The following is a 25,134-nucleotide window of genomic DNA, read 5'->3' as shown; positions in this document are numbered from 1 at the left end:
GCTTGTCATTTAGAGTAACCAGAGCATGTTCCTGTGTGCATGCGTAGGTGCGTGTGTGTGTGTGTGTGTGTGTGTGTCTGTGCAAGTGTGTATGTGTGCGTGCATAGGTGTGTGTGTGATATGTAGATACTAATTGCTTCCAGCCCCCCCCCCCCCCCTCTCTCTCTCTCTCTCGTCTGTAAGGTGTGTGCTGGTCTACTCCAGACGTACCGTTTAGTCTCCTGCGAAGAGCTTCCTCCTGTAAGTGGATGCAGTAAATCTGTTCGTCTAGGTCCTCCAGGATCTGAGAGGAGAGGGGGCGGGGGGGTTATTAGGCTGCAGGTGGGGCCGGAGAGGTGGCAGATGGGAGGATGAGTTGCTGATGTATTTGTAGTTCTCTGTGTTAATAGTGGAGGGAAACTCACAGTCTGTAGTTTTAAATCATCCGCATCAAACGTTAGGAAAGTAACAGCTGAATCATCACGTAACAAACCTAACGTTTGATGTTACGTTTGATGATTTAAACCAAAGAGTCACAGTGGCGTCCACTTTGATTGGGATGTTTGAAGATTGAAACTACGGACAGACAGGGAGAGTGACTTACCGTGGGTTTGACCAACAACTGGCCCATGACTGTGAACATCCTGGAGAGACCCACTGGTGTACACACTGGAAGACACAACCAAATGACACTGTAGTTGTAAACACATACTAGAAGACACAACCTCATTACACTGTAGTTGTATCTACACATACTAGAAGACACAACCTCATTACACTGTAGTTGTATCTACACATACTAGAAGACACAACCTCATTACACTGTAGTTGTATCTACACACATTAGAAGACAACACTGTAGTTGTATCTACACACGCTAGAAGACACATCAACACTGTAGTTGTATCTATACACACTAGAGTCAACACCTTGGTTACATGTTTAGCTAGTTACATTGCTATTTTTAGAATTACTACAGTGTTTAGATATTGTAAAAAGTCGACATGCTTTACATTTCAGGTTAAAGTTTGTTTTGTTAGCTACATGCTATGGTATCCAGGTTAAAGGTCGGTTGTAGAGCATCCATAACTCACTGAGCAACAGAAGGCCTCCCAGCAGAGAGATACAGGAGTAGAGGTAGGGCAGGTAGAAGTCCCACAGGTCTAGGGGTGACAACACAACGTCATGCAGAGGCAAGCATCAATATCAGGAGAAACAAGATGCACTCAATCCTATTTACATGTACAACTACTACAGTAGGCCAACACCGGACAGATACAAACAAATAGAACCAAAAAAAGACACACGCACAGTTCACCTCTACTGACCATAGAGAGAGCCATGGTCATGGTGACGGCATGTTATCAACATGGCATCCAGCCGACTGACTGTAGAGACTCTATAACGTTAACGACATGGCCTCCAGCAGACTGAGCATGAAGAGAATAGATGCTATGAACAACCTGGCGTCCAGCACACTGACCGTAGAGTAGGGCTGCTAGATTATGGAAAAAAATCATAATCAAGATTCTCTTGGTCAATATTGAAATCAAGATTACTCAATCGTTCTGAGAACTTTGAAATTTCCCCTTAAAAAAAATACACAAAATGCTGAACTAGAAAAACGTTCAATTCGAGAATGATGTACAAATAGATATCAAGCTGGTATCAAAACAGTTTCTACTCATTTATTTTTGCTTGGAGATCGTTTGACCCGAAAATTGAAATCGCGACCATCATTCACCGGCTGGTGAATGATTGCACCAGCCGTACCATAGAGACTAGCTGTTAACAACAGCTAGAGTCTAGTGTCCAGAAGAGTGACCGTAGAGAGACTGTATGCTGTTAACAACATGGCGTCCACGGCCTGACCGCAGAAAGCCCCCATGCTGTTAACGACATGGCGCCCAGCACACTGACCGTAGTGAGACTCTTTCCTGTTCGCCACATGGCGTCCAGCAGACTGACCGTAGAGGGACTCCATGCTGGCGGTGTCGTGGTCGATGAGAGCCGACGCCACCCACACGATCCCCAGGATCAGCAGCGCCAGCAGGAACAGCATCACAAAGGTCTCCAGCACACGCGCTCTGAGGCCCTGCAGGGCGCACACACACACACACACACACACACACACACACACACACACACACACACACACACACACACACACACACACACACACACACACACACACACACACACACACACACACACACACACACACACACACACACACACACACACACACACACACACACACAGATAGATGTGTGTTAGCGTGTGGTAGGCTTTACATGGCATGTTATAAAAAAACATGTGACGTGACTGGTCGTATGTCGGTATGGACGGGTTGTCATCGGAGGAAGTCCACTTTGTTCAATTTGGACTCGTTAACTTGTAAACAGAATGGTTCGTGTTTGTTGACATACGTCGTTAAATAACTCAAACAAAGATGACTGGAATGAGGTAATTGATGGAAAAAGGGGTGGAGGGGAGACGGTGGTCGGGTGGAGTGGAGGCGGTGGTGGTAATGGGGAAGAGGTGGTGTAAAGGTAGAGGGGGGAAAAGGAGGAGAAAAGGTAGTGGGCGAAAAAAGGAGGTGTAATTGGGGGTGGGGAGTCTGTGGAGGGGAGGTGGTGGTGGTGGTGGTGGTGGTGGTGGTGGTGGTGGTGGTGGTGGTGGTGGTGGTGGGGTGGTGGTGGGGGCGGCCCGGCCAGCTACTGTCTGGGATGGAGAGCAGAGCTCCACCTGGCCCTGGTTAGCAGCTCTCTTAACACCACCCCCCTCACCACCACCCACCACTGGGGTGGGGGTAATTTGGATGTTCCGGGTCACCAAACACTGAGTGGTTAATAAAGTGCTCCTCTACCTGTCTACACACACACACACACACAACCGCAGTCTCTTTCACACACACACACACACACACACACACACACACACACACACACACACACACACACACACACACACACACACACACACACACACACACACACACACACACACACACACACAGCTGTCGGGGCTGAGATGGATAGCGTTCTCGTACACATGTCTGGGAGGTGACCCGACGCAAGCTAGCACGGCTCTGTGCTAGCGTTGCGCTGTTTAAATTAGGTTCACATGAGCAATTTGTTAGCAGCTAGCGTCATGGCTAAGTGGCTATGTGGCTGCTGTTTAGTTTGTGCCAACAGATACATAAATGGAGTCCCTTTGAAGCCCTTCTCTTTTTGAATGAAATATTTTTTATTGGGTGGAAATGGCATTAGTTAGCCAAATGACCTCGTCAGGGCTGGTTGCATACCTGTAATAACAAGGAGTCCATTAAACCAGTCCTTAAAACCAGTCCTCTGAACCAGGCCTCTTAACCAGTCATCTCACCCAGTCCTCTGAACCAGGTTTCTCAACCGGTCCTCGAAACCGGACCTCTTGTCTAAACAAGTCCTCTTGTCCAATACAGTCCTCTGAACCAGTCCTCTAAAAACCAGTTCTTTAAACTAGTACTCATAACAAGTCTCCCTCACCTTAACCAGTCCTCTAAAGCAGTCCTCTAAATCATTCCTGCAGTCAGAACCAGTCCTCTAACCAGTTATCTAAACCAGTCCTTCAGTCTTAACCAGTCCATTCAACATTATATTTCATTTTGGATGAGTACCTCTAAAGCAACATCCTTTCTATCCATATATCTTGCTATCTATCCATCTTTCCACCCATCTGTCCAGTAAAGGGTAGGTCTGTGAAGCAGAACCATTTAATTTGTAGTGCAACATGTCACCTCTCTTAAAGGGTCTTCCCTACACAACCTACAGCCCTCTGTAGAGAGACTGGAGATGACAAAGTAGTAACACCCTGCTGCTACCATCCTGCAGTGAGCGCTCAGGGGCCCTGTGGCCAGGGTCTGCAGCGCCACCTGGTGCACACTTGATGAACTGCTTCAAGAAGCCGTCTTAACAGGAAACGTCCATCAGAAAAAGTACAAGAAATGCAATAATCTGGATGAATAGAAGGCTGTCTGACGCCGCTCGTAGAGTAGCTACACGGCTTAGGCTAACTTATAAGGATTTAAACAGAGAAGGGTGTCCTATATATGACCTGGATCCTTTTGGTATTAGACCCAGTGCACTGACTAACCCCAGTGCACTGACTAACCCCAGTAGAGAGAGAGACACTCTCTCTCTCTCTCTCTCTCTCTCTCTCTCTCTCTCTCTCTCTCTCTCTCTCTCTCTCTCTCTCTCTCTCTCTCTCTCTCTCTCTCTCTCTCTCTCTCTCTCTCTCTCTCTCTCTCTCTCTCTCTCTCTCTCTCTCTCTCTCTCTCTCTCTCTCTCTCTCTCTCTCTCTCTCTCTCTCTCTCTCTCTCTCTCTCTCTCTCTCTCTCTCTCTCTCTCTCTCTCTCAGAGGCAGGACCTCAGGCAGAGTGCGGGGCATCCCAGCGGGCCTGTCCCCCTTAAGCTAGAGCCCCAGCCAGGCTGGAGGTGGATTCCCCGAAGACCAGAGCTCTCAATCTTTTATAAGAGGAACCCCATTAACCATTCACATCATTTAGGGCAAAGGCATAGGCTGTCACCCTCGCTACTATCATCTCCACCCTCCATACTATCACCCCCAGCAACTCCAGCCTCGCCACCATCACCCCGCCATCTCCGCCAACTCCACCCTCGCTAACCTCTCCAGCCTCTATACTAACTACCATCACCCCCACCTTCACTACTATTATCTCCACCCTCACTACCATCACCCCCCACCTTCACTACTATTATCTCCACCCTCACTACCATCACCCCCACCTTCACTACTATTATCTCCACCCTCACTACCATCACCCCCACCCTCACTACCATCACCCCCACCTTCACTACTATTATCTCCACCCTCACTACCATCACCCCCACCTTCACTACTATTATCTCCACCCTCACTACTATCACCCCCACCCTCACTACCATCACCCCCACCTTCACTACTATTATCTCCACCCTCACTACCATCACCCCCACCTTCACTACTATTATCTCCACCCTCACTACCATCACCCCCACCTTCACTACTATTATCTCCACCCTCACTACTATCACCCCCACCCTCACTACCATCACCCCCACCTTCACTACTATTATCTCCACCCTCACTACCATCACCCCCACCTTCACTACTATTATCTCCACCCTCACTACTATCACCCCCACCCTCACTACCATCACCCCCACCTTCACTACTATTATCTCCACCCTCACTACCATCACCCCCACCTTCACTACTATTATCTCCACCCTCACTACCATCACCCCCACCTTCACTACTATTATCTCCACCCTCACTACCATCACCCCCACCTTCACTACTATCCTCTCCCCCCTCACATCAATCTTCTCCACCATCATTCTATTATCTCCATCCATTTACTTTGAGGGCGTTCAGCAGACGCTCTGATCCTGACAATAAGTACATTTGTCAGAAGAAAGAGAAACAATAAGTCGCCGTCAGCCCGGTCGAGGTGTTCACAGAAACGCCCTCACTCCCGTCCCCACCATCACCAGTCCCTTCACTACCACCCTCATCTGCATCACACACATCCTCCTGACCCACCGTTACATCACCACCACCCTGGTCCCGATCAGCCCCCACTCTCTGACACTGCAGCATCACTACCGTCATCCCCCACATCCACTCCACCTAGCACCTCCATCAACCAGGCAGGTCTTCACCACCCTAACCTCCTACCTGCTTTCAGGCTTCACTCTATTTATATAGAAATATCAAAATATCAAAATAGGGAAATCAAGAAGAAACAACATCATTGGTCTTGAAAAGATCTGTTTCCCAGATGTGAAAAAAGAGAGAGACCTCAGGCTGTCAGGAGTGCTGAAACAGTCTATTTATGCCCGTCTAAATGTGGAACTACCGTTAAATATAGCCGCGCTGAAATATTCACCACTCTGCTGATCTGAGACCTGGTGCGTAGGGCTATCTGCAGCTACGCTAACAATCTGCAGCTATCCTAGCTGTCTGCAGCTTGTACGCTAGCTATCTGAAGTTCGTATGCTAGCCATCTGCAGCCAAGCTACAAACAGCAGGATAAGGAAGTCAATGGTCGATGCCCAATGTCTAGTCTAGCAGTCTGCTAGTCTGTAACCCCAACCTGCTACTTAATGACAAGTATCTGAATTTACTGTGTGTCCCTTTGGATAAAAGTGTCTAATAAATGACAAAATAGTACATAAAATGTAGAGTTAAGAGAGGTAGAACAAGGTACAGAGAGAACAGTAGCCGTAGCCACTCTCTCCATCCATCCCCAAGAGGTCAGCAGGTCACAGCCCGGACTGCTCAGAGGCTCATCCTACTTCTACTGCTCTCTGTGTGTGTGTGTGTGTGTGTGTGTGTGTGTGTGTGTGTGTGTGTGTGTGTGTGTGTGTGTGTGTTTTATTGTGTGTGTGTGTGTGTGTGTGTGTGTGTGTGTGTGTGTGTGTGTGTGTGTGTGTGTGTGTGTGTGTGTGTGAGGTGCCAGATGCGGGGGTCTTATTAGCTCAGGGTTCAAGAGGAAGCCATGGTGGTGACAGCAGACGCAGAGCAGGGAGCGTCCTGAAACCACTAATACAACACCTACAGACTTCTGAGGAGCTCTAGTACTACAATAAGAAGGAGCTGGTAAAACCTCACACACCATTCTAATAAGAGTCTTATACTGAGGCATTTTAACAAGTCTTCACAAGATGTCTTCATAGAAAAAGCCTGAACAATGGTTATAAGAGCTCTAATAATAAGAGTCCATATAATACCAGTTCCAACAATAAAGAGCTTTGTGAAAGGAGTCGTAATAATAACATTTCTAATAATAATAATCATAATTAGTTACCTAGGAATAAGAGTTCTAATAATATCAGACCTAATCATAACACTACTGGTAGTAACTGCTCTAATAATAAGATTCATAATAACAAATCTTCTATTAATAAGAGTTTTCATAATAAGAGTCTCCATAATAAGAGTCATATTATAAGAGTCCTAATAATATGAATCCTTATAGTGACATTACTAGTAATAACAGTTATAATAATAAGATTCATATTAACAAGTATTCTAGTAATAAAGAGTTTTAAGAATACAAGTCCTAATAATATGAGTCCTAATAATTACATTACTAGTACTAACAGTTATAATAATAAGATTCATACTAACAAGTATTCTAGTAATAAAGAGTTTTAATAATAAGAGTCCTAATAATATGAGTCCTAATAATATGAGTCCTAATAATGACATTACTAGTAATACCAGTTCTAACAATAAGAAGCTTCATAACAGGAGTCTGCATAAGAGTCTTCGTAATAACACTCTTTATAACAAGAGCCCTCATAATAAGAGCTCTATTAATAAGCATCTTTATTTGCTGCTCCCGCGGCCTCATCAGAGGCAGCATGACGAGGTGTTGGCTGATAAAACATAAGACTGCTCCCCTGTCACCTGGCCTTCGTCAGGAGGGGAGCGCAGGAGAGGAGGAAGAGAGGCTTGTCGTCTGATGAGAAGTCACACCCCAGCGTCTTTGTCTCCTGTGGTCGGTGTGCGTCACACACACACACATCCGTGCGCGGAAAACGCACGCTTTCAAATTAAAAGCCCAGCAGAACGGGGCCTGGAATAGAGCCATCTTCTAAAGATGATCACGTCATTCTGAATAATGCCGGCAATGATGGAAGGAGAGGGGGGTGAGGGCGGGGTTGGGATGGTGGTGGTGGGGGTGGTGTCTATATCCTCAACAACTCACTTTTTCTCCCTAAATTCCCAGCTCCAGCTAATATGTTGCCATGGATACGGCCACAGCAGCTTTAGAGCCCAGCTGACCTCTGGGAAGGTGTGCAAACAGCCCAGCCTGGGAAACAGGCCTGCGTGCGCGGGCTCATCTGAAATAAATATCCCGCTCCTATTGTGGAGGAGCAACAAAGAGCAGTATCTTAGTAACGCGGGACGCGCCGCGCTAGCAGGCCTAGCGCAGCCTTCAGCGGGACTTAGCGCTAGATTGATGGGGACTCTTTTTCAGTCCACATGAGACCGGTTGGCCCGCTTGCGGGGTCAGAGGTCACAGTCATTCCAACCGTCCTTCACGACCGGCGGTACTGCGTCGCTCGAGGCTCGTAGGCTGGCATGGAACTGGAATCACGTCTATCTGGAAGAAACTGCTATGATGTTAGCTTAACTGAAGCTATAAGGTCTCAGGGTTCAAGAAGCAACATAGAGCTGCGTAGCTTCTTGAGCTAGCCACCCACTCAACATTCAGCAGTGAAGAATTTATAAAACAGCTCCATAGCATGACGCTATCATTGAAGCTAATCATTACCATGCTATTAGCATGAAGGCTCATCACTCTGGTGACTGGGCCACACCATAATAGCTAGAGAATAGATGGAGGATGTGCTGGGCATGTTAATAAGGCACTATACCTGACACTTAAGCTCAACCCCAGGCAGTGAATTACACCTTCCACAATGCACAGCGCTCCATTATAGAGACATGATAGCGCCCGCCACGAGTACATGACCCAGCGCTAACACCAGGGCGGCTGTATTAAACGGCCGTCAGACGAGAATCGCGGTGTGGCCGCCGTCCTGCTGCCAAAAGGGCTTCCTGGAACCTGACCAGCAGACATTTAAAGAGCGGCAGGCTAGCTTAGCAAGGCTCCTTCGCCGCTAGCACAGCCGCGACGAGACGAGACGTTTTATGCCAGCAAATAAAAGCTCCATCATAACGTCTGCCACGCCAGGCCGTAAGTCACTGACATTCATCCACAATTTGGACAATTTGTTAACCTATGAATCAAGTCACATGACAGAGCCCCCGACCGGCCCTCGCCCCAGAAAAACAACATCTCCACGTTTCCATCGCGATTCCGATGGCGTTTTTTAGTGCATCGTCAAACGTAAACACGGCAACATGAAACGGCTTCGATTCATCACTCACATCATTTCCGCGGTCGCGACCCGACTGCAGCATGATAAAATACCACATAAAACCACATGACGCCCCGCTGCCATTGGCCGATTGGGAATCCGATCACATGATAACCTTTTAATCAGTGTTGCCAACGGCCTGCCACCTCCCTGGGATCGGAACGCTGTCGCACACACACACACACACACACACACCTCCCTGGGACTGGAACACTGTCGCACACACAAACCTCCCTGGGACTGGAACACTGTCTCACACACAAACACACACACACACACATACCTCCCTGGAACACTGTCGCGCACACAAACACACACACATACCTCCCTGGGACTGGAACACTGTCGCACACACACACACACACACACACACACACACACACACACACACACACACACACACACACACACACACACACACACACACACACACACACACACACACACACACACACACACACACACACACACACACACACCTCCCCGGGACTGGAGTACTGTCAATCTGGGTGGAGGCACACATAAGTAACCACACACAAACTCACCAACACTCACGCACACACACACATAGTGCGTAGGTGCAGCACAACACAGACCAGGTCTTCCTGGGTTTATGGACGATCAGCAGAGGACCAGAGAGCCGCTGGTGAGAGGGGCGATCGAGCTGATCGAGGCCTGCCCTCTACTGAAGAAACCCAACCACAACAAATGAGTGGCCCGGGACACAGAGAGTGAGAGAGAGACACCGAGAGAGCGAGAGACACCGAGAGAGCGAGAGAGCGAGAGAGACACAGAGAGAGCGAGAGAGAGACACCGAGAGTGCGAGTGCGAGTGCGAGAGAGAGAGAGAGAGAGAGAGAGAGAGAGAGAGAGAGAGAGAGAGACAAAGAGACAGAGAGACAGAGCGAGAGAGAGAGCGAGAGAGAGAGAGAGAGCAGTAAACTACAGTAGGGGCTAATCTCTGGCTCTTTATGTGCGTTTGTCAGGAGGGACATAAAGCAGAGAGGATTCAAACTGTGAGACAGGATAGAGGTGTATTAGAAGCAAGGCACTATTGTAGCGTCACGTCGCAGCAGCTTTATGGGTGCTGGGAACACCCCACCCCGCCCTCCTTTCTGGGGGTCATCAATTAAACTAGGAAGTTTGCTGAGCCTTACAACTCGATTATTAGCCCGCGCTTTTGAAGTTTTATTCTGGGGGGAGGGGGGATGGGGGGTGTGTGTGTGGGGGTCTCAGGTCTTAAATCAGGGGGACGAGGCGTTGAGCTCCTGGCTGGAACGTGGGGAGGGGGGTCCCCAGATGAGCTCTTTCATGGTTAATGAGCGGGGTGGTGGGGTGCTAACAGCCAGAGACGCGAGTCAAGGAGAGGGCAGACAGTCAGCAGCACCTGCTCCCCGGCCTCCATGTCCACCGGGAGATGTCCTCCCCCGGGGGGGAATATCTTGATACGATCCTCGCTCAGCTCGCTCATGTGAGGAGTCCTCCAAGACAATGCTCCCCCTCCACCCAGAACCACGTCTGCTAGCGTCGGCCCGACGGCGGTACACCGAGACATTGCTCGGTCCAACCATCCTAGACCCTGTTGAGGTCCCCAACTCATGATGGACTGAACATTTATATAGTAATAATATCACACATTTTCTTTATTGGAGTTTTCTAAATATTACGATATTAATAGGATAATAAGATAGTTTAGGTAGAAAACGTACAAAACCAAAAACAATTAAACCATCACTTATTACATTCAGCCTGTACTCAAAATGTAACATTCCATGCCATATACACATTTTTTGTTTCATGTATAGGTACTATAATAGAAATGTATACATCCTGCACTGCACCTCTCTGGCTTAGACGACCGCCCGTGCCCTATGGCATTAAGCAACACCTTATCTTCTCTTATCTTCTGTGCTATTATTTAAGGGTGTCCGTCTGTACGCAGGAATACCAGCCGCTAGGACGTAGAGGCGACGCACAGATCGTTACAACAAACACACCTTTTACGGGATACCATTACGGGAAAAGGTCAGAGGTCAAATACCACTCGGGTGGTAAATTCTGGAATATTCCACTAAATATATAGAATACTTACGGTAAAGACAGACAAACACTGCTAAAGTTAACATACGAGAACTTTATAAAAGAAGGTCTTAGCAGAATAACTGCCACCACCAAATAAATATCTGTCCCACCCACATGTCTGTGTGGGTGGGACATAGCATTTAACCAATAATAATATGAATATAAAGGATTTCCAAGTTTAGCATCAGGGTTTCTCCTGGCCCTCTACTCTTATGAATAGTAGTAATTTTAATAATAATGAATTATAATGTCCTGATTTTACAGTGAAATGTGTCATTTCACCGAAGCAGTGTGTGTGTGTGTGTGTGTGTGTGTGTGTGTGTGTGTGTGTGTGTGTGTGTGTGTGTGTGTGTGTGTGTACCTTCTTAGAGCCAGCGAAGCCCTCGGACTCCAGGAAGAAGTAGGCGAAGGGCATGAGAACGAACAGACACAGGTTGGAGAAGAGAGACACCAGGTTCCATAGCCCTGCACAAATACCCACACATTTAGATATATACACACACACATACTGATGTATAATGATGTATAACAAGGCATTTTAAAGTCTGGTCGCTGATGCCCCCTGGTGGCTAAAAGGAGCAGTGCAGTGTTGCAGACCAGGTTGTATCAGATTAAAATTGTTTAGCAGCTATCTAACCGAAGACATTGAAAAGAAGGGTTATGGACATTATTTCGATTTCTCCTCAGCCATTCAGCATACCTCTTCCCAGCCAAGAAACTCAACTAGTGCATACTCTTGTTCTTATTCAATAGTTGTTTTGAGTGTACTTGTGCAATAACAGCGCTTATCGCTGAGTTTACTCTACTAATGTTAACGTTACTGATCGCAGCTTGAATTTAATACACATATGGATAAGTGGACTTCTAATGTTTCTAGACAATAAACACACCAATATTGCACCTCTACAGACAGCTAGGGTCATCCTCTTTGTGTCGGCATGTGTTTGTTCGTGTGTTTTGTTGACGCAGAGAATTTTCTGTTCTGATTCGGAGTGATGAACGCTTCAGAATTGATTGATAAAAACTTGCTTGTACATGACAGACGTTTAAGAATGACAGTATATAGTGCAATAGTTGTACCATGTATAAGGGATCCATTGAGCCACTGTATGTAGTAGTTCTTGGGGAAGGAGAGCAGGATCTCACTGCTGATGATGGAGAAGGGGAGCAGCAGGACAGCTCCCCCCGACACAGCCAGGGTGAAGGTACACAGGTACAACCTACAGGGGGCGCCAGAGAAACATCACGTTATAGTATAGACCTCTATACAGCCAGGGTGAAGGTACACAGGTACAACCTACAGGGGGCGCCAGAGAAACATCACGTTATAGTATAGACCTCTATACAGCAGGGGTGAAGGTACACAGGTACAACCTACAGGGGGCGCCAGAGAAACATCACGTTATAGTATGGACCTCTATACAGCAGGGGTGAAGGTACACAGGTACAACCTACAGGGGGCGCCAGAGAAACATCACGTTATAGTATGGACCTCTACACAGCAGGGGTGAAGGTACACAGGTACAACCTACAGGGGGCGCCAGAGAAACATCACGTTATAGTATGGACCTCTATACAGCAGGGGTGAAGGTACACAGGTACAACCTACAGGGGGCGCCAGAGAAACATCATGTTATAGTATAGACCTCTATACAGCAGGGGTGAAGGTAGCAGGTACAACCTACAGGGGGCGCCAGAGAACCATTGCATTATAGTTTATATGCAGTTTTATGCTGAGAGTGAAGGTACACAAACAACCTACAGGGGGTGCCAGATATACGTCACGTTATAGATTATATCTTGTTGCCGGGAATGAGGATCTGTAAGCACATAATTGGATAACAGCCAGCACAAACACAGCCAGCACCAGTTAAATGTAAGAAGAGATTTGTAAAGCTTTATCCACTCGGGCCAATGAGTTTCTCTTCGGGAGAATATATTCACACAACGGGAAACAAAGCGTAGCTCGAACCCTTTCAGTTTTTGGTTTCTAGGCCAAGGCCGTCTTTTCCACGACATTCTGCTATCCCAGATTATATTTGATAGAAAGAAATATATAAAGCCAGGGTGAAGGTACAGTTACAGCCTAAAGGGGGCACCAGATGTAAACATTATAAAATATATATAAACCAACCAGGGTGAAGGTACACTAGTACATCAGACAATCCCTTTATAGGGATAGGTGGTGACGTTAAAAGCTGTGAAGACAATAGGCTGCCATGTAAATCTGATGGACTGCGATACGATTGGTTGATAGTACAGCTTAGAGATAACGGTTTCTCTAAGTAGATTCAACACCATCTAGTGGAGTAGATGGTAGGAGGGGACACCATCTACTGGAGTAGATTGGGTCCACTCCTACTCCTCCGCCACATCCTTTTCCTCCACCACCTCATCCTCCTTCACCCTCTTCTTCCTTTCCCACCACCTCATCCTCCATCACCCTCTTGCTCCTTCACAACCTCCTGCTCCTCCTTCACCACATCCTTCTCCTTCACCCTCTTCATTCTCCACTATCTCATCCTCCTCCTTCACCCTATCCATTCCCCACCACCCCCTCCTTCACCACCACCACCACCACCACCTCATCCTCCAGGGGGAGCTGGACAACCAGACCGGCCACACCAACACTCCTACTGCTGCAGGGGTTCATCTGCATCCTAGCTCCTCTCTGTCCATCCAATCAAAAATGGACCACCCATGACCTAACATTACATCAATATCCTCTGATCCAACATCCTCTCTGTAACACAATGCTGTATATTCTCAGTCTGACCCAGGAGTGAAAGGCTGGGATCTCAATCAGAGGCAGCATTATCTCAAGTTCTACTATCAACCAATCGTATCGCAGCATACTGTGTTACGGCCAATCACATCACTCTGTGGGCATATAAATGGATTGTCGTGAGCCCTGCTATGGAGCTCTCGCCGGTGGATTCACTTACGAGATTCTGTTGACGACAGCATCCTCATCCTCGTGGTCATCTGAGGAAGAGACAGAAAGATAAGAGTTAACCACGTTATAAAACCCTATACACTCTCGAGATAGACATCTTGAGAGGATAGACCGACAAAGAGACAGACAAAGTGGCCCTACTACTAGGATGATAGCAGCTCTAGTGAATGTGTATCATTTGCTGGATGAGCATGAAATTCTGCGTTTTCTATGCAAAATCAGTAACAGATGAACTGTTATTATGTTTTCTTTTGGATATGATAACAGTTGTGTCTGAACCTTCTGGCTCGACAAAACCATGCATACTGAGCTGTGTCATACGTTCGATCCTTGAAAGGTTTCATTTTGTTCCGGTTTGTGTTTGAACAAGCCTCCGCCTACTGGGAGGTAAACAACACACCAGGAGTATACACCCAGAGCTGAGAGAACAGCACTACTGAACCTAGTGCAGACTCCACCACCCCGGTTCTAGACCAAGGGCTGACTAGGTCACACCTAGATAGTGTGTAGATCAAACTGGGTAGAAGACGGATGAAGCAGATATACTTTATCGATGGGATGTAATTCATACAACCCGTCATTTGTCTAAACTGTCAAGGAAGCTTGGATAATAAATGACTACTGCTTGTTGTGTAACTGATTCAGAGGACAGTGTGGTTTGGACAGGGTCTGTCACGACGACTATACTAGTGATGATGACACACAGGGGTGGTTCAAGCCGGGGTGTGTCCTGTTCAAAATAACAATAACTGACTGGCGGACATTACAGGTATGGGTGTGGATGAGTTAGACACAAACACCTCTCATGCTTTATTAGGGTTGTGAAGGTTAGGGTGAGAAAGTTATGTTTACAAGGGTTAGGCACTTATGGTTATAAGGGTAAGGGTTAGGAAGACAGGTTATGAGGGTTAGGGTTTGAAAGTTAGGGTTATGAGGGTAAGGGTTACTAAGTTAGGGTTAGTAGTGTAGGTAGGGGTTATGGTAATTCAGTAAAGCATCTCCCCACTACAGCAGAATACAAGGTAGCAACTCACCGCTCTTCCTTTTGTATCTGGTGATGATGAAGTAGGACACGATATAGAGGACCGCAAACAGCAGGAAGCAGATCTGAAAACACAACACACAGCTCTTTGGCCATTGGAGTCTTTTAAACACAGTAGCCTGTTAATACTACAGTCTGTTAACACACAATCTAATCTTATTGCTCAAAATATCCTACGTAATGCATTATAACATGTTAAGCATCCTTACATGCTTAGTTGTACCCTGACAGGCTGACACACATACGTCAAGTGACATTAACCGCAAAGGACATGGGAAGAACATGCAAACTCGAAAGTCTTTTACCCTAGGAGTCCTGGTAAAAACAACAACTCTTCTTAACGCTGTGCAACAAGGAAGCAAGTCCTCATTGATTAATGAACACCACAGTGTCCAATTAGGCCAAGTCTAGTCCACAAACATGAGATGTGTCTGTAAATAACCATGTGTGGTGTCGTGTATTAGGTGGCTGAGATGGACACCCTGGCTGGACGGATTCCCAGAAAGATCCCCTTCCACATGTTCCACATTCCCCAATGTTCTGAGAGTACTACGGGGGCTGTGCTAAGCATAGTATCACCTATCTCAGCAGCACCTAGCTTAGCAGCCTCTAACTCCACAGCCCATATCATGTCTCGGTTCACCCTGTCATGCCCCCTTCGTGACTCATGATAAAGCACATATCGTTGCTCCTGAGAACTAGTGGAGAGTTGGCGTTTAGCGCTCCCACGCTAACACACACTGCTGCTAAACATCCAAAGCTAAACACCAAGGCCCCTTGCATGGGTGACAAATAAGGGTGACAAATTCAGTTACCACCACTGGACAAGCGCCCCCCCCATACAAACACAAACACTCTATTTATCTCTCCAACTGTGATGTGAACAGATATTTAACAAGAGCGAGAGAGACTTCGTCTCATCGGCTCAGCTAGCAGGGATGAGTTTACGGCCTGCGGCAGGGTGTAGAGCTGATAAAGTGTCCAAGACAAGCCAGCAATATGTTTGGAGATAAGACATTATACCGAAGCTGCTCGCCCTAAGTCCCCTTCTCTCTGGTGACAAGCACTGTCCTAGTATTAAGAGACAGGCAGAAATCGCTAGAAATAAGTTCTCTGCAAGTGGGTTTCCAGATATTTTGGGATAGTTTGACACCCAGTATTTTACATGTGGTGTGTGAAGTGGGTTGTAGCTGTCAATACTGTATTAACAACATATACATTTACAACACAACAATGATACCGTTATACACTGGCAACTGCCACAATTATTAAGGTTTGATGTGCTACCTTACACACAATGAGCAGTAACAGCATGATCTAATATTCATATGAGAGCTCTGATGGTGGAAGGAAATATCTGAATAAGGACACTATATGTGACGAGCAGGGTTGTCAAAACATTGAGCAATTCAAATATGAGCTGCATAATCAAACGTACGTTTCACCATGTATTCAGGCAGAGGTCAAGTATGTATTAATTATTTGAAGCCCAGATCCACGACTTCCCTAACTTCCGTTTGGTCAGAATAATAATCATATTTAATCCTATATCGACAACATTGTAATCGAAGGTCGACCGCACGGATATGTGTCAAACTGGAAGACGAAACAACGCATAACGTTTAGATTTCTACTGTACGCAATATGAGTTTGGTAGGTGAAGTGTATAACAGTTAACATTTTTCCATTAAACAATATATGGATTGACAGGTCAGGCTAGCAGCGATGCTAACTGTGCATCGGCTTTGTCATTACCGAGGAGTACTGATTAGCGTTATAGAAAGGGCGGGACTATGGTCTGGGCGGGACTTTCAGTTGCATGGGTTTGGCGGCCAGAGACAGATATTGCTTTGTCAAATTCTCCATTAAAACTCCATATATATATACTTAGTCATTGTGGTTCATTGTGTTATGCTTGTTCTTCTCGTTTCGGGGACTGTTAACTGACTGAGTTCATAGGAAATACAAGACCGGAAGTTGAGTAGCGGTAGACCGGGTTAACGCTACAATGCAGGATCCTCGCTCAACCCATCTTCATCACACAAACAGCGGTAGGCGCTAGCTGGGTTAGCAGTCTACGGTACTTACGATGTACTCTCGAACTTGGCTGTGGAAATTCTGTTCTCTGATCGTCACGTCGTCTTCTTCCATTCTTCATATTGCAAATGCAGGTCTATAGACACGCCACATGCTAACTCGTATGACTAGTGGTCAGAGCAGAAACTTGTGTAGGATGATTGCCGTTGAGTTTGACAATGCAGGCAAACCGCTCAAAAATAACGCCCCAAAATAAACGACGTCGTCACTGAGCGACACGACGCTACTCGGCTGCGCCTTCGGTGAGCTCTATCATGTGGTTGCCAGGCGTGTATACACATGTTCAACTTTTTACCCATGACTATATATCATATTAAAAACGGAGGGTTTGGGGTTAACACGTCACTCGTGTTATTCTTATGGATTGAGAAGAGAATCTAGTGAGGAGGAACAACGCTTGTGTGCGTTAGCTTAGCCCGCTAACGAGCTGCTAATGGTCTGTAAGCATTAGAGGACATTTGTGTGAGATATATAATCATGAAGGGACAAGTGAAAAAGAAAGTCTTCAAAAAGAAGAACAATGAGCAACTGCGTAAGTACATGGCGACGGTAAAAGAGTTCCTCCAAAAAAATGAAGGTGGTGGACCAGGTAAAGATGATGAAGATCATGATGATGGTGGAGGAAGCGGCCAGGAGGACAACAAGTACAGTGTTAAGTTGGTCCAGAGGAAAAGTCGCAAAGAGATGAGAAAAGAAAAGAGGAAAATAAAAAAGGCTAAAATGAAGTGCTACTATGAGGGGAATAAAGAGTTATTACAGGAGGAGACAGCCACTGAACCCCCTAAAAAAAAGAAGAAAAAAGCCAAGGCTGCCCCACAGAGTTCAGACACCGACGGTACACAACCTCCAGAAGGCAAGAAGGGAAAGAACCACGACAAAAAGCTCGAAGAGGAGAGGAAGAGAGTTCTGCTGGAGGACAACGAGGCTGAGGAAAGAGAGATCAAGATGATGGAGAAATTTTTGGGCTACAACAAGAGGAAGAACAAGAACAAACTACCACAGTCCTTTGCCGATGACGGGCTGGACTACGTCCTGGGGGTGATTGGCTCTGGGGCAGGTGGGGGGGTCATGTATGACAGTGAGGAGGACGTAGAGCAGGCCAAGGAGAAGTTTGCCCAGCTTGATCAGAGCGAGTCGGAGCTGTCCGATGATGAAGAGGGGAGTGAGAAGGATGAGGCAGCAGGCAATGAAGGTGGGGAAAACGAGGAAGGAGATGATCTGGAGTCTATAGATGAAGTCATCGAGGATGATGAAATTGAGGAAGATGATGAGGGCATGGATGAGGAGGAGGACGACGATGAGGAAGAGGCGATGGAAGATGAGCAGAAGGAAATGGATGAAGCTCCATCAGCCAATGAGGGCGAAGTCAAGTCAGAAGAAAAAGGAGACACAGAGACTTCGTTGCTAATTCCCCAGCCTGTATGTATATTAAGCACTTTCACGATTTATTAATAGTTTTAAAGTAATATAGAACTAGTGATGGCTTTATGAGGCATTGCATTCATACACGATAGCTTGATGCTTAGGTTATCATTTTGCAGACACTTTTGTCCAAAGCGACTTGCAGTGAACTTGGGGTAGGGGTCTTGCTCATGGATGACTGGAGGTAGCCTGCAGCCATGGGGGTTCAGAACCAGAACCTTTTGGATTGGAGTTAAACGCCATATCCCCCTTGCTATATGAATGCTGTGTTGTATGCCTTTTTTCTTTGACTGAGTGACTGTAATTAAGATAAGATTATACTTTACACAGTAAATCCACTGTATTGTCAGTCTGTTATTAATGTCGGCTGACTGTTGTCCGGGTTCCAGGCTGCAGTGAAGTACATCCCGCCTCACCTGCGCGTCCCGGGGGATGATAAACGCCGAGCGGATCTGGAGACGCTGCGGAGGAGGGTGAAGGGGCTGCTGAACAGGTCCGCAGCAACATCCTGTCCCCGAACCGCATCCCGCGGTTTAGTATGGTCCTGTGACTGGCTGTTCCTCTCTGTGTGTACAGGCTGAGCGAGGCCAACATGGCGTCCATCCGTGCTCAGCTGGAGGAGATGTACATGAGCTCCAGCAGGAAGGACATGAGTGACACGCTGACTGAGGTGGTGCTGGCCGCCTGCGTCACCCCCAGCCTCATGCCTGACCGGCTGCTGCAGGAACACGTGCTGCTGCTCAGCCTGCTGCACCACTCCGTAGGCCTGGAGGTAGGCCCGTCTCTTTAATATGTGGTCATTATTATCTACAGTTAGGCTTGTCTCTACTCTTTATTATCTAGTTTGCTGGTCTGTACTCTTAATTATATAGACGTAGGTCCGTCTCTACTCTTTATTATCTACAGGTAGGTCCAGGGTCTCTTTATTATCTACAGGTAGGCTGGTCTCTACTCTTTATTATCTATCGGTAGGCTGGTCTCTACTCTTTATTATCTATCGGTAGGCCCAGGGTCTCTTCTAGAGGTAGGCTCGTCTCTACTCTGGTCCCTATTCTAGAGCGTGTGTAGCAGGTTCATACGGTGAGCGTGACGTGCAGCATGCATGTTAAGTGTAGCTTAATGGGACCCCATGAGAATGTTTTGCAGAGGGGGGTGAAGTCGCCCTAGCTGGACTGTTGACTTTGCTGGGAGGAAGTGTGGATTATTTATGAATCTGTAGTGTCTCTGTAAGAGGAGTGTACTGTTGATGTTGGAGAGAAACATCGATAGACCTACAGATAAACAGACTGGTACACAGATACATGGCTAGACAAAGGGTTAAAGTGTGACGTCACGTTGTCTGTTTCCCTCCAGGTGGGCGCTCACTTCCTGGAGACAGTCGTGCGTCGGTTCGACGCCGAGTACCGTGGGCAGGGGGAGGGCAAGGAGACGGACAACCTGCTGGCCATCATCTCCCACCTCTACAACCTGCAGGTGGTCCACTCCCTCCTCATCTTCGACATCCTGAAGAGGCTGGTGGGGGCGTTCGGGGAGAGGGACATCCAGCTGGTGCTGTTCGTCCTGAAGAACGTGGGCTTCTCCCTGCGCAAGGACGACGCCCTGGCCCTGAAGGAACTCATCAACGAGGCCCAGAGGAAGGCCAGCCAGATGGGGCCCACCGTCACAGACCACACCCGGGTATAAAGCTGTGATACGGTTATCAATAACAATATGAATACCTTTTTATTCATATGAATGCATCCAGGTTGTAAGCTGTGCCAAACATCTTCTCCCTCAACTGTTTATTATTCCGAAAACATTTAGGAAGACGTATTTTAAGGGTCTTGTTTGCTGCAATGTCTTGTTGCTTCACGAAGTGCAAATGAATGAGGTTTCCGCATGTGCGTGTGTGTGTACAGGTGCGCTTCATGCTAGAGACCATGATGGCGCTGAAGAACAACGACATGAGGAAGATCCCGGGCTACGACCCTGAGCCCCTGGAGAAGACCAAGAAACTACTGCGGACTCTGGTAGGTTCTCCTTACATGGACCTCAGTAGACAGAAAGAAGCACTTTGGTAGGTTCTCCGTACATGGAGGTAAGAACCCAGAGAGAATATTCTGTCATACTAACAGAACCAGTAAACGTACATGTTACATTTGGGCTCGGTTTACAACAACAAACGCCCTGAAGCTTATTTAAATGGGCAATCCCCTTTTCCGCCACCAGAGAGCGCCAGAGGTCCAGGTAGCCGTTATTAAACTGGGATCTGGGCGAAAATGGAGCGTACTATTTCTTGAGTTTTTGTGTGTTTTTATGTGTGACAGACCCAGGCTAGCCGTGGGGGATCAGACCTGACGCTGCGTGTGTCTCTAGACAACATCCTAGCTGCTGACCAGGTGGGCCGCTGGTGGATCGTCGGATCCTGCTGGTCGGGAGCGCCAATGATAGGCCACACCCCCAAACCTACCACCGCCCCTGGGGGACAGGTACCTGGGCGAATCACACAGCTCTTGTATCACATATCGCATACAAGTTTACACTTTAAAAAACGCTAAATATGTATTTAATTATTATTGATTTTATTATTATATATATATGGCAATAGAAGAGTATACTTGTATAACATTATACACATCATGCAGTAAATATATTTTATTTGTTTTGTTGTATACTATATTGATAATTTGATTCAGACTTTAAGATTTTCTTCACTTTTGTTCGACCTTCAGCCTTCAGGTTTAACGGCCCTGAGTGAAATATGCTTGTTGTTTCATCGTTACGCTCATGACAATAAACTATAAACTACAATACACTTGAAACTTGAACTTGAAATATCCTCAAGACGACAGCCAGTGTTTCATTGGCTGCCTGCCGGTAGACTGGCAGCTGATTGTTTTTGTGTTCCCCCCCCCCCCCCCCCACCACCACCAGTTCAGTGCCAAGGTGCTGGAGCAGGCCAGGAAGCAGAGAATGAACACGGACGTGAGGAGGAACATCTTCTGTGTTGTGATGACCAGCGAGGACTACCTGGATGCCTATGAGAAGCTGATCAGGTACACACACACACGCACATTCCCATACACATTGCAAATTCCCGCACACACACACACATTCTCGCCACACACAGATGGAGAAACACACACACACACAGATACAGAAAATCACACGCACACACGCAAACGTCTGCACACACACACACTTCTGCAAACACACACAAAGGCTTTGCTGTTTGTTGTGGGATTTTTTGACTAGACTATTTCGATGCTATCGAGAAAAAGCCTAATCATAGAGCTAATGCTCTACCTGTGGCTTGCTTCGAAACGGGTATCGGGTGCCAATGGCACAAATACATAAACAGACTACAGTTGACCAATTATACCCATATTAGTCTAAAGGTTGTGATAATGAAGGTCCTGGGTCTGTTGTTCAGGATGGGTCTGAAGGACCAGCAGGAGCGGGAGATCGTCCATGTTCTGATGGACTGCTGTCTGCAGGAGAAGACCTTCAACCCCTTCTACGCCGTGCTGGGAGAGAAGTTCTGTGGCCACGACCGTCGCTTCCAGGTACTGTACTAACTACAACCACACCGCCAACCTGGCAACGCTACAGTCAAACCTAAATACCAACTTGGCAACCCTACTAATACTTCAGAAAACGGTTGAATGCATGAACCGTGCCAGCCTCAGACAGATCTTACCCTTTAAATCCTCCGCCCTCCTCCTGGCGTCAGACCCCACAAGGAGCAGCTCCTCTACCACCTCCTACTCTTCCCTACTCCTCTGATTCCTCCCTGCAATATTCTACTAGAACCATGCATCGCCTCCTCTTCCCACGCCTCCTCTTCCCTGCACCTCGTCCTCTTCGTCACTGCACCTATTCCTCTCACTGCTAGGCCCCCCACCTCCTCCTTCAATGTTTTTTCCTTACATCTACTAGACTACTGGAGGTCTTCTCTATCTTTTTCTCTCTCGCAGCGATAGTAGGGATGGGCTGTCCTCCTTGACTCCTTGTCTCCTTGACCCCTTGTCCCCTTGGCTCCTTGTAGATGACCTTCCAGTTCGGTCTGTGGGACAAGTTCAAGGAGCTGCCCAGCTTCAGCAGCAGTGTGTTCTCCAACCTGGTGCAGCTGGTCACACGCCTCCTGCTCAGGAAGAGCCTCTCCCTCTCCGTCCTCAAGGTGAGGCACCCCCTACCCCGCCACACGACCTCTCTCCAACTCCCTCAAACAGGACCTCCCTCTACCCCTCAAGTCAACATCCTCTCTCCGTCTACTTCCTGTGCGTTATCTGTACAGGAGGTGACTGGTCCTCATCCCAGTTTCTTCCTGTACCTGTGATAACCAGCCTATGTATTTTACTGTACAGGTGATCACTAGTCTGTTTTCTGGTACCTGTACAGGTGATACCTACCTATGTCTAACCTGTACAGGTGATACCTTCCTATGTCGTACCTGTAGGTGATAACTTTCCTATGTCGAACCTGTACAGGTGATAGAGTTTGGGGAGCTGGACAAAGTGCGGGTGCGGTTCCTCCGCCAGGTGTTGACTCGGTTGCTGAAGGAAGCCCAACCTGAGGAACTGACCGCCATATTCAGCAGGTGGGCGGAGCTACACTGATCAGATGACATCTGCTGGGCAAATTTCGCCTTGTTATGGTGTCTGACTCCCAGCCGGTTCTGTGTTCGATACCAAATGTCCGCAGCCAACCTATAGGCATCCTAGAACAAGAAGTCTAAGTGAATGATTGACTATTTACCACCTACCTGCTTTTATGGACTTACAGTGGATTTTGATGTTTTTAAGGAGCAGGTAGGGGGTGGACCGTACCAAGAAAGGTCATTATGGAGCAGATAGGGTTAGACAGTACAGAGACAGGTCATTAAGGGAATGAAATGGTATATTTTAATAGATAAATATATCGTCTCGCGTTTTTTAGGTGACCTGATGGCTCTTCTCTTGATCCTACCCTAACTCTTCATACCTTTGACCTCTGTTAACCTCTGACCCTGCAGGATCTCGGGGGTTCCCAAGCTGGGCATGCTACGCGAGGGGTTGAAGCTCTTCATCAGCCACTTCCTGTTGAGTAAAGCAGAGTCCAAAGGGACAGCAGACGAAGCCCGACTCCTGCTGGAGCACGCTGACATTGCCACCAAGGCCATGGAGGCCAAAGACAATAAGCTCAGACTCTAACCGCGACAATGGAACCCTGAACACTCTGAACCATACAGCTGAAACGGCTCCACCGCCTTTTATTTTTACTTTGTTTGTGATTTTTATTTGAACTGGCATAGCTGGTTTGGCTGGTTAGCTATGATTTTTGGTTTGGTTACAGTTCATTGATTTGTACAAAGTTAATCGTGTATGTTTCCGAAAAAGAGAATTAAATTCGGAAATATGAAAATTTAATTAAAACGGAATTGAGTTTTAAGTGGGCCTCAGTAGACTGTTATTCCCAACTGTGCATATTTCCGAGACGCGCCTCTAGAGGGCTACATTTCATCATGGAACTGGGAATCCTCTTGTTCCAGCCGGGAGGCCAATTATAAATATCGAAAACTTGAACCAAAATAAACTGGTAATGATATTAATGCTGTTAAACATATACATTTATTATTTCTTGATCATTATACATACATTTAGAAGTTCATTCAGCGTTTTCACACGTCGAGCCGGTTATTTTTTCCGGTGCGTGCGGCTGCTTGGCATAGCAGAGGTCTTATGTTACATTTGATGTTCGCCTTTTAATAACAGCCTTCGCATGCGTGCTGTGCATCTAGAGACATTGTCAGCGAAAGGAAATGTCCTTCCGGCTATGGAGGCCCGGTGGTAAAGTTACAAGTAGCCGTCATGAGGAAGGGTCGATGGTTGAATTATTTATTCATTTCAATTGTCCAACAAGCTTGTGTTTTCCAGGGTCCTCGTTAACACTCTGGGTGATCTTAATGCCGCTTTGAAGTGGCGTGGAGAGTGATAGTGGTATGAATGGTCCTGCATAAGGCCTATTGTCTGCAGATGAGCTGGGGCCCCGTTGTGGGCACCTGACCCGCAGGTGAACTCTGCTTCTGCTCCGTTCGGCAAACAGCTGAGATAAGCGACCCCTCAGCGTCTCCTTGTTGCTTTGGTATAAGAGACACCTAGCCCACGTCAAAACGGGATTAGTATCGGATTAACTAAACACGTCTGGCAGCGAGGCCTCGTGTTGCCCCAAAAAAGGTTGGTTTGCAAAAGAGACTGACATACAAACTGCAACCTTTTAGACCAACGGGTAGAATTTGGTATTCATTTATTCGGAATTCAGATTACTTTTTCTCCCACAGTGTGTTTGAGCTATTAAGGAATGATGTTGTTCCCCTCTATTCTCTGCATAAGTGCCCTCGCTGAAAAACGAGGCCCCGACGAAACACTTCGCCTTCATAACTCAAATTCTGATGTAAATCAGACTCCAGTAAAATGTTAAAGATGTGTTGTGGAGCTGTTGACGAGCCGTCGGCGGGTATATATATTATCGGTCCATCATTACTAATACGCGGTGTGAAATGTTTTGCTCGCCTGTCTGAGAGGCTGTTTGCACCGGTCTGCGGGACGGGGTGCAGACAGCGCAGCGAGGGGCCCTTCTGAGCGGCCCTTCCCACGGCCC

The 25,134-nt window shown here is 47.1% G+C and overlaps 2 protein-coding genes across 3 annotated transcripts in view; one reads left to right on the top strand and one right to left on the bottom strand.

Moving 5' to 3' along the window:
• The window catches only part of lmbr1 (limb development membrane protein 1), a 34,385-nt gene extending 17,090 nt beyond the window's left edge, over nt 1-17,295 (bottom strand). The window contains exons 1-9 of one of the 2 annotated variants that reach the window (XM_060045737.1): nt 17,086-17,295; nt 14,990-15,062; nt 13,945-13,984; nt 12,080-12,219; nt 11,361-11,464; nt 1,900-2,074; nt 1,074-1,142; nt 584-648; nt 211-283 (exon numbers count right to left, since the gene is read on the bottom strand). In XM_060045737.1, the coding sequence (XP_059901720.1) occupies nt 211-283; nt 584-648; nt 1,074-1,142; nt 1,900-2,074; nt 11,361-11,464; nt 12,080-12,219; nt 13,945-13,984; nt 14,990-15,062; nt 17,086-17,148 (802 nt within the window). In that variant the 5' untranslated portion in view covers nt 17,149-17,295. The remainder of the gene's footprint in view (nt 1-210; nt 284-583; nt 649-1,073; nt 1,143-1,899; nt 2,075-11,360; nt 11,465-12,079; nt 12,220-13,944; nt 13,985-14,989; nt 15,063-17,085) is intronic. The other variant, XM_060045738.1, reaches the window with a different exon arrangement.
• An 11-nt stretch (nt 17,296-17,306) lies between these two features.
• On the top strand, nt 17,307-23,925 carry nom1 (nucleolar protein with MIF4G domain 1). The gene is made up of 11 exons (XM_060045736.1): nt 17,307-18,513; nt 18,906-19,009; nt 19,093-19,288; nt 19,870-20,193; nt 20,415-20,525; nt 20,823-20,984; nt 21,430-21,551; nt 21,929-22,061; nt 22,544-22,675; nt 22,986-23,095; nt 23,510-23,925. Exons 1-11 carry the CDS (start codon nt 17,572-17,574, stop codon nt 23,685-23,687), a joined length of 2,514 nt encoding a protein of 837 aa, XP_059901719.1. The 5' UTR covers nt 17,307-17,571; the 3' UTR covers nt 23,688-23,925.
• The last annotated feature ends 1,209 nt before the right edge of the window (nt 23,926-25,134 follow it).

Source organism: Gadus macrocephalus, chromosome 23 (genome assembly GCF_031168955.1).
Source record: "Gadus macrocephalus chromosome 23, ASM3116895v1".
Classification (NCBI taxonomy): Eukaryota; Metazoa; Chordata; class Actinopteri; order Gadiformes; family Gadidae; genus Gadus; species Gadus macrocephalus.
The sequence above is the reverse complement of the archived record's forward strand: the minus strand, read 5'-3'. Positions and strand labels throughout refer to the sequence as shown.

Coding starts and splice junctions, on each gene's coding strand:
- nom1 (XM_060045736.1), top strand. CDS start 17,572: ATGAAGGGACAAGTGAAAAAGAAAGTCTTCAAAAAGAAGAACAATGAG. Junction 22,062..22,543: donor GCCACGACCGTCGCTTCCAG/GTACTGTACTAA, acceptor GGCTCCTTGTAG/ATGACCTTCCAGTTCGGTCT. Junction 22,676..22,985: donor TCTCCCTCTCCGTCCTCAAG/GTGAGGCACCCC, acceptor GAACCTGTACAG/GTGATAGAGTTTGGGGAGCT.